The 15601-nt window shown below is 34.5% G+C and overlaps 2 protein-coding genes across 2 annotated transcripts; one reads left to right on the forward strand and one right to left on the reverse strand.

The window, feature by feature from the left end:
* The first annotated feature begins 7473 nt into the window (after positions 1-7473).
* On the forward strand, positions 7474-10469 carry LOC120071736 (vacuolar-processing enzyme-like). Its single transcript, XM_039024116.1, has 8 exons — positions 7474-7664; positions 8449-8770; positions 8917-9002; positions 9090-9292; positions 9484-9532; positions 9617-9844; positions 9931-10137; positions 10216-10469. The coding sequence occupies exons 1-8, from the start codon at positions 7488-7490 to the stop codon at positions 10357-10359; spliced, it is 1416 nt and encodes a 471-aa protein (XP_038880044.1). The 5' UTR covers positions 7474-7487; the 3' UTR covers positions 10360-10469.
* A 2445-nt stretch (positions 10470-12914) lies between these two features.
* LOC120071613 (protein NRT1/ PTR FAMILY 1.2-like) lies at positions 12915-15601 on the reverse strand. Its single transcript, XM_039023961.1, has 4 exons — positions 14916-15601; positions 14615-14832; positions 13976-14523; positions 12915-13881 (listed from the first exon to the last, which is right to left on the reverse strand). Exons 1-4 carry the CDS (start codon positions 15004-15006, stop codon positions 12984-12986), a joined length of 1755 nt encoding a protein of 584 aa, XP_038879889.1. The 5' UTR covers positions 15007-15601; the 3' UTR covers positions 12915-12983.

Consider the following 15601-nt stretch of genomic DNA (forward strand, 5'->3'; position numbering starts at 1 on the left):
GTTAGGTAGATTGATGCCACATTTGTTTCCCCACAGCAGTCCCAACCAGAGGTACAACCCATCTTTGCCAGAGCGATATATTAAGGGGCACATTATCCAAGACCGTTAAGGTAATGGCTAGGTTTGCCAAGGCATCCGCTTTCTTGTTCTCCGTCCTCGGGACATGTTCCAACGTCATGCTTTCAAACTTTTCCATCAACTGGCGAGCATAAGTGATGTAGGGTTTCAAGTTGTCATGCTTCACCTCATACTGGCATAATAGTTGATTGATTATCAACTTTGGATCACTGAAGATCTCTATACAAGCTACTCTAATCTCTAAGGCCATTTGGAGACTAATTATCAAGGCTTGGTATTCAGCGACGTTGTTCGAGCATAACTCGGCAAGTGCGAAGCTATAAGGCAACATGTGCTTTTCTGGTGAAGGTGGCTCGATTTACTTCGACGAATACGAGGCACAGGAATTGATCCATACCCGCGTCAGTATTTAGTGGCACGCAAGCATTCAGAACAGGAACAGGCATGAACGGCTAACTGACGGTAAAGACCTATCTTTTCTGAAGTCCAGTTATTTCTCCAGCATACGATTAGGCTACTTATCCTCCTAGTGCGAGAATGTCTGAACTATAGAGTCATATAGTCCCTTTTGCTTCGACCGACAATTCGGCTTCCATCAGGATATTCCGAATGATATAGGGGGAATACCTCCCGTACCTATACCGAAGAATGTTTTATATTACTAGATAGTATGCACGAGACGTAAGCTCTTGTCTCAGGTATTCCTGTCGACCCGTACATTGGATCCACACACTCATGTTACCCACGGTTCAAGAATTGGTGGTTAACAAAGCACGGGAACTACTTCAAAGAGAATCGTCATTTGTTAGTGACCAGTGTTATTTCTCCCCCATCACCATCAAGACTACCCAAAGGTAGAGGGATCAACCATGGAGGGAAGAAACTTTGCCTGACTGAGGAGGTGGCAGCGATCGCACAAAAAGACGCTTCCAAACTGATTAAAGAGGACAGTCATAGTAGTACCGACGACCGTTATTGGAAGCGACCCTCCAAAAAGCACAGGGTATCAGATGTCGATTTTCTTGAGAGGGTTCAGAATGATTCGGTGGCTTCTAATGCTCTCAACCTACTGGTATGTCATCCTTTTTTTAAAATATATATATAAGTCCTCTCATATCGTCTTTTTAACTGTACGGTTTACATTTAATCTCCCCTTTTGTATCACCTTTAAACCTCTCTCTTCAAGGACTTGAAGCATCACGAAGCGAAGAATCTTTGGTAGGTCCTTTTTTCGTTGACTTAGCCGTTAAGGGAGTTGGTACCTTCGAAGCACTGCTAGTGGATCTTTTGCTAAGGTTCTATCCCGTGCGTGCTATCCTTGGTGACATCCCTCATGTCAAGGAGGCAGTGGTCGTCGAGAACATCGAGGCTTTAGATTTCCTATCCAAGGAAACTAGTTTCTCTTTGGTGCCTGCAGCACGAAGGGTTCTCCAACCCAGAGAACGCCATAGATTACCTATTTTGGAGCCACCAGGTGTCCCATCGTGAACGCCAATTTATTCACATGAAGCTTCCAGAGAAACGTGTATTGTGGCATCTTTCACAATTTTCTCGTCGCCCTTCACCTTTTTCTTGTGTTTCTTCGGTTCGTGGCTTAGGAAGTTCCTTGTTCCCCTGTTGGCGATACTTAGCTCCATGTCGTGAGCGCGAGTCGCCAGTTTTTCAAAGGTACGGGGCTTTATTCCCTGTAGGATATAGAGAAGTTCCCAGTGCATACCCTGCATGCACATTTCTACAGCAGATAATTCGGTGAGTCGATCTTTGCAATCCAGACTCAGAGCTCTCCATCGGTTGATATAGTTGATGACCGGCTCTCCTTTCTGTTGTTTGGCGTTTGTCAGCTCCATCATGTTGACAGTGCGTCTAGTGCTGTAGAAGCGATTCAAGAATTATCTTCCAAGCTACTTCCAACTATCAATCACCTCAGGCTCTAAGTCCATGTACCAGTCAAAAGCGTTTCCTTTGAGGGTTCTGATGAACTGTTTGACTAGCAGATCTCCCCTTGTTCCCGTATTCTCGCATGTTTCCACGAAGTGGGCGATGTGTTGCTTTGGATTGCCCTTTCCATCGAATTGCTGGAACTTTGAGGGTTGATACCCTGTAGGCATTCTCAGATTGTGGATCCTCTGGGTGTATGGCTTAGAATATATGAAGGAGGTTTGAGCCGGCCCTCCATATTAAGCTCTTATGGAGGTCATGATCATATCTTGTAGTTGTTGGACCGACAGAGAGACCACCGAGGTTGACTATTGCAGTTGGTTTTCTTGCAGCACGGTCTTCCCCTTGTCAGTTGTTTTGACCGTGGGTGCTTGGCTTGATTCAGCAGCCTCTCGAGACTGCATTTGTTCTCTCAGGTCAGCAATCTCATGGTCTCGCTCCTCGGCAGCTTTCATCAGAAAGTCAATCTTCTTTTCCATTTCCGCCATGGCCGCTTCCGTCGTCATGTCTGCCATCATGACAGAAATCACATCTGGCGGTGAATCTTTTTTCGGTTTGCTGGAGGCGAAAATAGAGTTTTCAAACAGGGGGTTTTCTTTGATGACAACCCCGCCTTGTAGGGATTCTATCATTTGCCTCAAGATGTTGTGGGCAATGAGGAAGCTCTGCTCTTGCTCCTGCGTGACTTCTCTTGAGCGGCTGCGGGTTACAGGTCCCATATACGAGTCGTTTGTGGAGGAAGATTTGGATGTCATCTTCTTAGATGCCATTTGCCTTGTTTAGATGCTGAGAGAGAGATGAGAGGTAGAGAGATCTCACTGGACGTGCCAATTTGTTCACACGAAGCTTCCGGAGAAACATGTTTCATGGAGTTCAACTTGAGTTGGTGTTGATGTTAAAGTTGATTTGATGCGATATAGTTAGATCTCTAATACTTGATCCTCTGATTCTCTTTCGGTTGGGTAAATGTGCTTGACTTGAAGAAAGCACCGAACGTTCTTGAATTAGAAGTCTTGGAAGCTTGAAGTAGAAGTCGTGAAAAAGTCTTTGTGTTTTCAAGGGTCTTCAATCTTTTAGGAGTGCGGCTTCAGGAGTCTTGGGAGTCTTTTGCTTGTTGATGAATTCTCTCTAGGCTCTCTGAATGTAGAAAATGATGCCTCCACAAATGAGAAGAGTTTCTCTATTTATAGAGTTCTCTGGTAGGTCTCGTGGGCTTGGGCTTGGTTGGTCCATAGGCCTGGTCCTTGGACCCGATTGGTTGGACTTAGGTATGATTCAACATTTAGATCAAATTCAGCCCATTTTTGGGCTTATTTGAACTTTAACCCAAATAAATAATATCAAATTGGGTCAAATTAATCTTGTCTGATTCAATGGTCTGATGAAACCATATGGCGTCATTAGAATTTGTCTTCAATTCCAATTTAGGACACATGTCGACTCCTAATTGATTTCAAATTTGATGGTTTGGAATTTCTTCATGAATGACGTGGTAATTTGTGATTGATCTAAAATTTCTCATTCAACAAGCTCTACAACTAATTAGACTTCTATTCGATGATTTGCACTCAATGTAATTGTTGAAACTTGAGTTATTAACATTTATACATACAGTGTAATGGTAAAATCGTGAATTATTAGATTTCAAATATATTGATTCAATAAAAGACTAAATAAATGAAACCTTAGACTCTAAATATTTTTCCATTTAAACAAATAATCCTTATTGATTTTTCTCCCCAAATATCTCTTTGTTATTATCTTTCTTTGCATATTTAGTTCTATGTAGGGTTGTTTTAAAATATAGAAAAATGAACCAAAATATAGTAAAATTTTAGAACTATCAATGATAGACGCAGATAGACACTTGTAGACTTATCTATTAGTGACACTGATAGAAGTCTATCAATGTCTATCAGCGTTTATCATTGATAATTCTAAAATTTTGTTATATCTTGTAAATATTTTCAACAATTTTACCATTTGAAATAATTTTCCTTTATCTAACTATTTTCGATTTGTTTAACATTTTGTTACAAGATTCAATTTTTATTTAAATATTTGTTTTTCATTTTTTTATACATATTGTTATTTATCTGTTTTCATCTTTTTTCAATTTATTGTTTATATTCTTTAATTTTCACATTTTATTTCACATTATATTATGATATTATTATTTCATAATTAAGTGTTTTTTTTTTTTTCATTTGTTTATACATATGAAATAAACATCATTTTTCGTGATTCCTGGTTAGAATATAATATTATATCTTATTGATTTTTCTTTATCAATGTCGGTATGTTCTGGTAATTAACTAATATACATTCAATACAGTGTAATAGCAATATGAAGCTATAAGATTTAACTAATCTACATTTATACATACAATGTAATTGTAATATCAAGTTATGAGGTTTTAACCATCATTTTGATTATAATAGAATATTGCATCTTCTTGATTTTCTTTACCAATATTGATATTTTTCTAGTAATTAACGTACTTCTTTTAATTTTGAATTTTTAGAGCGAAAATTAAATTTGTTGGAGACGATAATTATTTTATAAAAAAAAATATAGAGAAGGTATTGGGATATTTGGAATTTAAGAGTGAAAGAAGAAAGTTTGACTTGGATCAAGATAATTGTTTTTGTAAGTTTTTTATTTTATTTAAAAAAAAACCCTAATTTATAGCTACATCATCGCATAGAACACCCACCCACCCCCCACTTTCTTTTCCTTATTCCTCCTTCAGTTCTTTGTGCTTTAAGCCTCCCTCAACCTTCTTCTCCTTTGCGTGAAAACTACCGCTAGCATCTCAGTCTACCACAGGCCACCATTTGTACTGAGATTGCCGCCGTCACAGAGGAGGATAGCACAGGAAGTAGCCGTAAGGAAGCAACTCTCTCTTGAATTCTTGTTGTTGCCATGGAAATCCATTGTTGTGGCTAGCTTCCGACAATCGTTGCCGCCATGTCACTGACCTCCTTGCACATACACTTGTTTTCTATTTTTTGTACTGGACACCATTTTCAACCATGATGTTCTGGATGAAGTTGCTTTCAAGATTCTTTGGCTAAACTAGTCACATGGAATGAAGGGAATAAAATTAGGAATGTCTATTTACCTCCTAGATCCGGGACCGGGGACCCGTCTCGAACGGGACAGTAAATCCCTGATTAGACGGAGAATGGGAGAGGGAGTGTGGGAATAATTTTTTCTACGGGAACGGGAACCCATCTCCATTCGATGAATAATAAATAATAATAATAAAAAAAAAATGTTAGTTGTTTTTTAATTCTTATTTCAACTTTTTCGTACTTTAATACATTTATATTATTTTAACATTACTATTTAAATGAAAAGTTTGACTATGATATTGTAAATTTTAAATTTTAACTTTTAGAAGTTATAGGATTAGATTATATTTTTATACATATAATAATATTATTTTTATGATAAATTTTTATACTATCTTCTTTGAATGAAAATTTTATTGAAAATAACTCATTTAATATAATAATTTTATTTGGTTGAGAATAAACAAAATTGCTAAAATGAATATATTAAAAAAAATAAATAGAGAAATTTTTCCCACGAGGATTTTCCGCCCCGATCCCCACGAGAAATTTCGCAGGGACGAGGAATGAAATAAGGGGGGCGAGGATGGGGACATGAAGTCTTCCCCGTCCCCGCCTCGTGGACATCACTACATGAAACTCCTTGCAACTGGATGGGTGATTATTAATTTTTGCTACTAGAATGTTTAGATTGAATGTATTTGCGGTATTCGAGTTTTTTTTTAAATTATTCCTTTACATTCTCATTTATATTACCTTTAAGGTAGTTTGGTCATTTACTTATTATTATTTTCTGTTATTTTTACAATTTTGAAACTTTTATACCATTTTTTTTATTATTGAAACTTTCAAATTTACTTGTCAACCCTTCTTTTAGTCCCTTTCTCCCAAATGAAAAAGTGGGTTCCTATCTATGGCATGCTTCAAAGCCTTAGGTGGGCTTAAGCCTTATTACCTCTTGGGCCCACAATTAGATGTTGGACTTAGCCTTCATGCCAAAAGTGCGTGTTTTTTAACTTGACCAAAGGTCTTGGAATGCATGTTAACTTGTAATTAATTCTAAATTTGATATTTTGTAATCTTATCATTAATTGAAGAAATGACGTGATGATTTATGATTGGTCTAAAATTTTTTATTAATGAAACTTCTTTTTAGTTTAGTGAATATCAATATAAGTTATATGTAATACCTTCTTCGAAGTTAGAAGATCAAATTCTCCTACCATATGTTTGTTCAATTTTCAATCAACTATCTAATTTATAGCTTTAGACCTTACCTTAGATAACCCTCCACACACATCAACTTAAGAAATATTTTACGAAAATAAGAAGAAAATAAAAGAAATATAAGGAAAAAAAATATATTTTTTGTCCAACATAGAAGGGAGGATTTGAACTTTACACTTTTTGATCGAGAATATACACTTTACAATTGAAATATGTTCACTTTGACAATATAATAATTAATTCCACCATCCTAGACTAATAGCCGAATCTTGTGAGGCTCACACTTCTTATAACGCCATTAAATAGCTACCAACTATATTTTAGCCATGGAAAGGAATAAAATGGTTTCTGAAAGGTGAATGGCAGCTACCAAGTTGTCAAGATAATTTTGAATTAAATACTATTTCTTCCTTATATTTTCAATCATGATTCATTTTAGTCTATATACTTTCAAAAAAGTTAATTTTCATTTTTGTAGTTTCATCTTTATTTTTCATTTGGGTCTCTTTACTATTATAAATGGACCATTTTGGTCCATTCATTTTTATTTTATCTCATTTTTTGTCAGCCAACATTTTAAAATGACACTTGATTCAATCCTTAAAATATAGTGCTAAATTTGTATTAAAGGAATTTTATTGGATACAAAATTTATATTAAAATTTTACAAATAAAAAATCAAAACAACCACTTTTTCAAAGTACAAATGCTAATAAACCAAACTTCAAAGTACAGAAGCCAAAATAAAAGTATGAAAATTAAAGTAGTATTTTAATCTATAATTTTGATTAACTCCCAAGTAGTTCTTTTATTGTTGCGAGGATGTTACCAAATGCATAAACTTCCAAAACGTACAAGAATTTGAAAATGTTGAAAATAGAAAAAGGGAATTACTTGGAAACTAGAGCAAAATATAATGTTAAAACAAACATATTATTGGAGGCAACAATGCTACTTAGATTAGCTAGGTAGAGAAAGAAAGCAAAAACATACCTTTTACTTGACGCATTTGATAAGAACCAATGGATAAGATACTAAAGAAAGCTACTTGTAACTGTAAAACGTTCTGCAAAACCACGCAATATGTATGTGTCACATTAACTAGTATAATAATGCATAGATTTGGGGAATTAGGATGCTCAAACAGTCTCATTTGCACACCTAAAATGACAACTTGTAATAGAAGTCCAACAAAACTACTCGTCATTCTCATAATTTTTGTGTTTTTCAATAACATTATTGCTAAGAAAGAGTGGATTAGTGATGCCACTGCTAACCAAACTGGCAAGAGATGGGCACTTCTGGTTGCTGGCTCCAATGGTTATGAAAATTACAGGCATCAGGTACCATTCTTATATCAATCCATTACATAACTATAAAAAAAAAATCATTCGATGAGGCCATCACAATGTGGCTGGCAATTAAGAAGCACAAACACTTTACTTTGACTAGTGTGTTCCTGTCATACACTTGGACACGTATTAGATGACACTTATTAGTGTAGTATATGTGTTAGACACTAGTTGTACAAAAACACGTTAAGTCCAATATTTGTTAAACATGCATCAAATGACGAGTCGTTGTGTCTTGTATCCACATCTAACAGACTAATTTTTTTCAGCATATAAATGCACAAAATCTTGACTTTGAACTTCCTCCTGGTATAAACATGATATATATATTTTTTAATAAACATGTCTTTCTCGTGTCCATATCCTAGATTTAAAGAAAATGTCACTATGTTTGTTATCCATGTTTGTGCTTTCTAGGTTGACAATATATGCATCCAGCAATTATTATATAAAACAATTATGATCTATGATCTGTTTGGAAGCTAGGATGTCATCAGCTGTAATCCCAAATCCACTTTTGGATTGAGGGTTTTGGGCAATCCCTATTACATTCTCTTCCCACCGTTTTCAATCTAACTATCTTTCCTACCATTTTCACGCTTTACGATTCCATTTTGACATTGATTTTAACATTTTATTGTAATCCTAATTTCAAGTAATCTGGATTATATTTCAGCCTCTCAAACAAGTCCTTATACTATAACATAAATAATTTTTTTAAGCTGAGACGTCTCTCATACATTAACTCTCTTTTTTATGTAAAACCAAAACCTAGGCGGATGTATGCCATGCATATCAAATACTGAAAAAGGGTGGAATTCCTGATGAAAACATAATAGTTTTCATGTACGACGATATAGCATTTCATCCAAACAATCCAAGGCAAGGAATCATTATCAACAAACCAGGTGGGCCCGATGTTTACCAAGGAGTTCCCAAAGACTATACAGGAAAGCAGGTGAATGCAGTCAACTTTTATGCTGCCCTTTCGGGAAACAAATCTGCACTTACTGGTGGAAGTGGTAAGGTTATTCACAGTGGCCCTCATGATCATATTTTCATCTACTACTCCGACCATGGTGCTGCTGGGATGCTCGGTAATAAGTTACATTTGCAACTCCTTTTCGTCTCAACAAATTAAGGGTTTGTTTGGATTGACTTCTGCTAAGAGAAGGCAATTCATACAGGTCGGCCTTAAACTCTCCTAACGAATTTGACTATATTTTGTTTCACATGATCGTAGGAATGCCTGAAGATGATTATGTTTTTGTCAATGATCTAATAGATGCACTGAAAAGGAAACATAAAGCCAAAAGTTACAAAAGCATGGTACTAACATATATCATACAACAATAGTTACAAAGTTCAAACTATATATCAAAGTAAAGGTTAAATTAGTTAACATAAAAAACTCAGGTAATATATGTAGAAGCATGTGAGTCCGGGAGTATGTTTGAAGGACTACTTCCAGAAAACATAAAGATATATGCAACAACAGCATCAAATGCAACAGAAGATAGCTGGGCAACATATTGTCCTAAAGAATCTCGAGGTCCTCCTCCCAAAGACTACAACACTTGTCTTGGAGATTTGTACAGCGTCGCTTGGATGGAAGACAGGCAATACTTTTTTTTACACCTTCTATCTGCGTTAAATAATTGATATCAACTTAAACTTTTGAGTTCAATTATATTTAACATGGTATCAGAGTAGGAATTCTTGCATTCAGGCCTCTATAACATCGTTTTCAAGCCTACATAGTCACTCTCCAATCATCTTAAATGAATTTGTGTTGTGGCATGACATGCAGTGACAAGCATGATTTGAGCAAGGAAACTTTGAACCAACAATATCATGCAGTAAGCTTCCTGATTCTTAAATGAGCTCAATTTTCTTAAATCACACTACTGATAAATATTTCCTTTTACATTCCCAAACTGCAGGTTCGAAGAAGAACTTTGGTTGATAAATCTGGCGTCGGTTCTCATGTAATGTTGTATGGAAACAGAAGGATCGGCACCGATTTCCTTAACACCTTTATTGGTAATAGCCCTGATTATAACAACTATAAATCCTCTGTTCAGAGTATTCATACCATTTCTTCACCATCAAAATTATCATCAAATGGGGTAAGCCAGCGTGATGCTAGTCTCATTTATTATCAGTACAAGGTATGATTTGTCCAACGATGTATATATTCTAATTATGATTCCAATCTACTACATATTCTAAATGTGTAGACTTTTGCTTTGATCAGTTTCAGAAAGCTCCAATTGGGTCTAGAGAAAAGATGGAGGCCAGAGAGCAGCTAGAGGATGAAATTCTGAAAAGAAGGCATGCTGACAACAGTATAAATAACATTGGTAAACTTCTGTTTGGACAAGCAAGGAGCTCAAAAGTGCTTAACAAGGTTCGGGAGCAAGGGCAATCCCTGGTTGATGATTGGCACTGCTTTAAGACATTTGTAAGTCCTATTTTTAAAATCTTTACTTATTTTATACCATCAAAAACTTTGTTGATGCAAATAATCTCTATAAGACAGGTGAAAATCTATGAGAAACATTGCAAAAGAATGTCAAGCTATGGGATGAAATACACGCGAGCTATAGCCAATATATGCAATGCTGGGATTACAATGCACCAAATGGATCAGGCCTGTCTCCAAACTTGCCTTGGAAAAACCTGAAGTGGGATTAGTTTCTAATATTGTTAACCTGCCATTGATAGGCACCAGCGTTTATGAATGTAATCACAATCTGTAATGCAAATAATAAACTAATGATATTAATGTTGAACTGGAACCATCAATCAATTCAAACCTTTTTTGCTCTAACCCACAAACTTTCAACTGAAAAATCTTATTTCAACCTTCTGACAACAAATACAATTCTAGCTTATACAGAGGGATAGGTTCTATATAAAGTTTACTTTGGATCAGTGTGGCAATCTGGGTGAATAAGGTTTAGTCAAAATTTATGAACAAAAAATTCTAAGTGGACCTGATTAAACAAATCAATAGATTATTTCCAGCAAATAAATCACCTAAAAATAAACAAGAAATTAAGCATAACAATTTCAACAACCGTATTTAAGTCTAAAGATAAAAAGATTGGCAATAAAGTTAACGTAAGGATTTTAGCCGGAGAAGGCACAGGGTACTTCAAAGAGAACGACCTTTTTATCGGCGGCCGGGGAGTATAGAGGTACTTGTTAGGCTGATCTCCCCGTTGAAGAAGGCTATTGTTCCGTCCGACAACGTATCAAAACAGCAATTGGAGCCATTTGGCGTTGATTTGGATGGATCGCCGGCGGCAAGTACGAAGTGGGAGCTGTGGGGATTAAAAACAATCAAGGGCAGTTACAACTTACAAACGCAGAGCTCCAAAAAAACTGGCGGACTTTGTTATTAAAATAATTTAAAATTATCAAAACAAATTCTTGCTAAGGACAAAAGATTAAGGAAATTATTATACATGATAAACTACCGAAAATATTTATAAATAATAGTAAAATATATTTGTTTACTTATATTTATTGCAGTCTATATTATTATTTATAAATATTTTACATTTTTTTATATTTAAAAATAGTATGAAAATTAAATGACATATCTATTTTCTTTACNCTATATTATTATTTATAAATATTTTACATTTTTTTATATTTAAAAATAGTATGAAAATTAAATGACATATCTATTTTCTTTACCTTTCTCAAGTATCCTTAAAAAAAAAAATAATAAGAAATACTTGAAAGCAATAATTTAGTTAGTCTTGTAATTTTAAATTTTTAATCATTTAGCAATTTTTAATCATTTAGCCTTTCAAGTATAATAAATAGAATATTTAATATTTTTAGAGATAATAATTAAGTATATAGTAATATTTTTAAAAAATTGTAAATATAGCCAAATATATTAGATTTCTACTAATAAATTTGGTTATATCTATAAATTCTTTTGTATTGTACCATATATGCTATTTTAGATCTGATGCTATATTTGAATGTCCCTATTTTTTATCTAAATAAAATTAATTCAAGTAATTTCAAGGATTCTTGCTTGAACACTCTAAATTTGGTGAGATTACAAAATTTTTGTTTTATCTAAATTTTATAATTAACAATTTAGTTGTTTAAAAATTTGACTTTTTTTTTAAGCTCGTGAATTAATAAAATACAAAATTTAATTTTCAAAGTTTTCTTAAACATAAAATCTAATTTTATATCAAATAAACCAATTAATTTTTAAAGATTATTTGGAAAGGTTAAAGATTAAAAAAACACAAACTCTAAAGTTAAGTTATAAGTATAACTTTTCAAATATTTTAAGTGATACAAAATTATCAAAATAAATAAATAAGCAATTTGAAAAAACTTCAATTAAGTTTAAACTATTTTTTGAATAAACGAGTTTTCCAAACGTATTCTTTAAAGATATCCAAGTTTTTAAAATGTTTTCTTTTTTCTTTCTTTCTTTCTTTCTTTCTTTTTTTTTTTTTCAGTTCTAAAGTGTTTTTTATTTATTATTTTGTTAGTATAAAATATTTATTTAAATTTATCCAAGTATTTTAAAGTTATTTATTTATTACTTCTTTTTAGTACATACTTTAATCATTTAAAATAACATAAAAAAAATATACTCAAATTAACAACTAACATAGTGATTTAAAAAAAAAAAAAAAAAAAAAACTAAATTAGTACATACATACATCTTACTTCTTTTTAAGTTGAAAGTTTGATCTTACAACATTATTTTCGTTATGATATTACTACTCTTTTTGTTGCTAACTTTCTTAAATTATCAATTGACTCAAAAGTTTAAACTGGTAAATAAAAGTAGATTTTATTATATTATCATACATTTTTTTCTTTTTTTGCTTTTTGATAATTTATGATACATACACCAAATATTGTTATAGAAAATTTTGTTGCTTATAGATAGTTGTGATAGACATTGTTATCATTATAAAAGTTTATCAATGTCTATTAATGATAGAAAAGTCTATAAGTGTCTATTAATTATAGAAATTGATAGAAGTTTATCATTGTTATTATCAATGATAGAAACTGATACAAGTCTATCATTGTTACTATTAATGATAGAAATTGATACAAGTCTATCATTGATGGAGATTGATAAAAGTCTATCCATCTTTTTTTACTACTTCTATAAATAATTTAACCTTTCTTCTCATATGTGAAAACTTCTCTTTTAAAATATGACTTTCTTTTTTAAAAAATGGCATGTGTAATAAAAATTTATCAGTTATAAGATGAGAGATCAAATCTTCTTTCAAGTGCATGTCTAAATCAAGCACCGAGGATGGCTTCTTCTTCAATGGCTTCCTTATCATCCCAAACCCTACTCTGTTCCATTCCCTCCTCCTCATCTCCATAGAACCAACTGCAAATCAAATAATACAACAAATTAGCCACACCCATCAAGCTCAAAACCCAGTAGTAGTAATCATAATGCCCCTGGTTCAGATTATTCGAAAGCCATCCCACATTCCCATTTTTCGTCGTCCTCTTCTTCACCACGCTCACAATCAGTGCTGCAACCAAGCTTCCTCCGCCCATTCCCAGCGAGAACATCGCTACTGCAATGCTCGCCATACTCCTCGGCAGCTGCGAGTAGAAGAATTGAATCTGCCCTATCGCATTCAACGCTTCAGCCAGCCCTGCCAGGCAGTGCTGTGGCACCAGCCACATTGCCGACATCTTCACGATTCCTTCCGGTACATTGGCTAAACCTTCATGAATTGCTCTGTTTCTTCGTTTTCTCTCGATTTCTGCTGAAACTACTGAGGCCAAGCATGAGATTGCGAGTCCGATTCCCATTCTCTGCTTTAAAGTTAGTCCATTTGATTTTTTGGTGAATTTCGTTAGTAGTGGGACGATGATTTGGTCGTATATTGCGACCCAGATTGTTAGGGTTAGGATTGTGAAGACGGCAAAGGAAGCTGCTGGGAATTGGAAGTGGGGTGTTATGTGTCTATCCATTGTGTTTGCTTGGAGAGCGGAGAAGGTGAATTGGTTGATGGTGGCGCTGATTATAATGCCAGTAGACCAAATGGGAAGTAATCTGATTAGTGCTTTTAGTTCCTCTACTCGTTGAATTGTGCTTAATCTCCATGGGAATTTGGCCATTCCATTAGAATCCATGTCTGTTTCTTTGTTTCTTATTATGCAAGCCTTGTTTAGAAACCTTAAAACAAGATAGAAGAATCAACTTTGATCATGTTAGAAACTATAAAAGCGTAGTGAGCAACAATTGTGAAACGTTTTGACTCTTAAAATACCTCAATTTCGGCGTTGGGGTGACGAGTTTTGAGCCTTTATGGTAAAACCATTTATCAGAAGCTTGTGGGGGGAATTCCAAGTTCCTATTTCTCCAAGCTGCAACGATTACCTGAGCCAAACTGCTAAGCAAACTCTTGTTTGCCATCAGTTTAATATACAATGAAGAGCCAAGAAAGAACATGGCTGTGGATAACACCATAAGTCCAACAGGAACTCCGTAACCCACAACCCAACCGGCAGCGTTCTGGAGATAAACCATAAATACCACTGAAATGGTGACTGAAATTCCAACAGTAGCATAGTACCAGTTGAAGAAGCTTTGCATAGTTCTTTGGTTTTTGGGGTTGCCTGGCTTTTCTAGTTGATCTGCCCCAAACGCCAAAGAGCATGGTCGAATTCCCCCAGCTCCGATCGCCATTAGAAGAAATGCAAAATACAGAAGCATCAGCTGGGCAGTGTTTGCTGATACACAAAATTCCTCAGGTGGTTTACAGTGTGGAGGCCTTGCTTTTGGAAATATGGCTGTTAACCATAAAACCACCATTCCCTGAAGTTCAAAAGAATGATCAAAGTTGAAGAAACAGTTGAAACAAACAGATATTTAAGTTGGAAGTTGAAGGAAATGAATCCTTGCTTACAAGAAGTGTAACCACTGTCCCCATGGCGATGACCTTAAACCGACCCAAGTAAGAATCAGAGAGGAAAGCTCCGGCAATGGGCAAAAAGTTTGTCAGTGCAGACCACAGAAACAAGACGATTGCTCCTTTAGCACTACTCAGGTGATACTCATTTATCAGGTAAAATATCATATTTGCATGAAGACCAATATTTGAAATCTTCTCAAATATCTCGTTTGCTGCAGAGTTTAGAGTTCTTTTGTCAATGAACACATTATAAATGGATGCATCAGAACTTTTAAAACTTGGTGAAGAATATTACCTAAAATGAAAGGCATAGTTCGAAGACCACCCTTTTTTCTGGTAACCTTTTGAGTGGTTTCCATTACTTCCTCTGAATTCTGCTTCTCCATTGGCTTGGTTCTGGGCACATGTTCATAGCAGGAGAACCTAGCTATAATGATCTAAAAACTTTGTTGAATCCGCAAGTGAAAACAAAACTAAGCTGATTTTTTTCTTCTTTCCTTTACTTTTCAAAAGGTTATTCCAGAATTTGTATTTGTTTGGATTGCACTAGGTTGGGTAGATTTTTTTTCCTAAAATAATCTTAGGATGCTTTTTAATTTTATACTGCTCAAATGATTCCATTCTGTTCTATGCCATAAGATTTCATCTTTGTCATGTAGTATACAATTTTTTCTGCCAAAGCTGAATCCTTCTGTTTTCCAACTCAAAAGAACTTACACAATCGTAAACTAGTCCTTACTATCCAAAGGAGATTAATAATAACCAACTCAATACTTACACTCAAAAGTTAATAAAAAAAACCATAAGGCATTTATGATACTAGATCAAAATATCTATTAATAAAATAAAATTTAAGGATAAAAACAGTAAGGGTGTATTTGGCCCAAGCAGTTGGGCAATTGACAAAAATGACCTATTTGAAGTTTTGGTTTTAAAATTTAGACCTTTTTTTAAAAAAATTGTTTTTTTACCCCACAATTT

This window comes from Benincasa hispida, chromosome 2 (genome assembly GCF_009727055.1).
Source record: "Benincasa hispida cultivar B227 chromosome 2, ASM972705v1, whole genome shotgun sequence".
NCBI classification, from domain to species: Eukaryota; Viridiplantae; Streptophyta; class Magnoliopsida; order Cucurbitales; family Cucurbitaceae; genus Benincasa; species Benincasa hispida.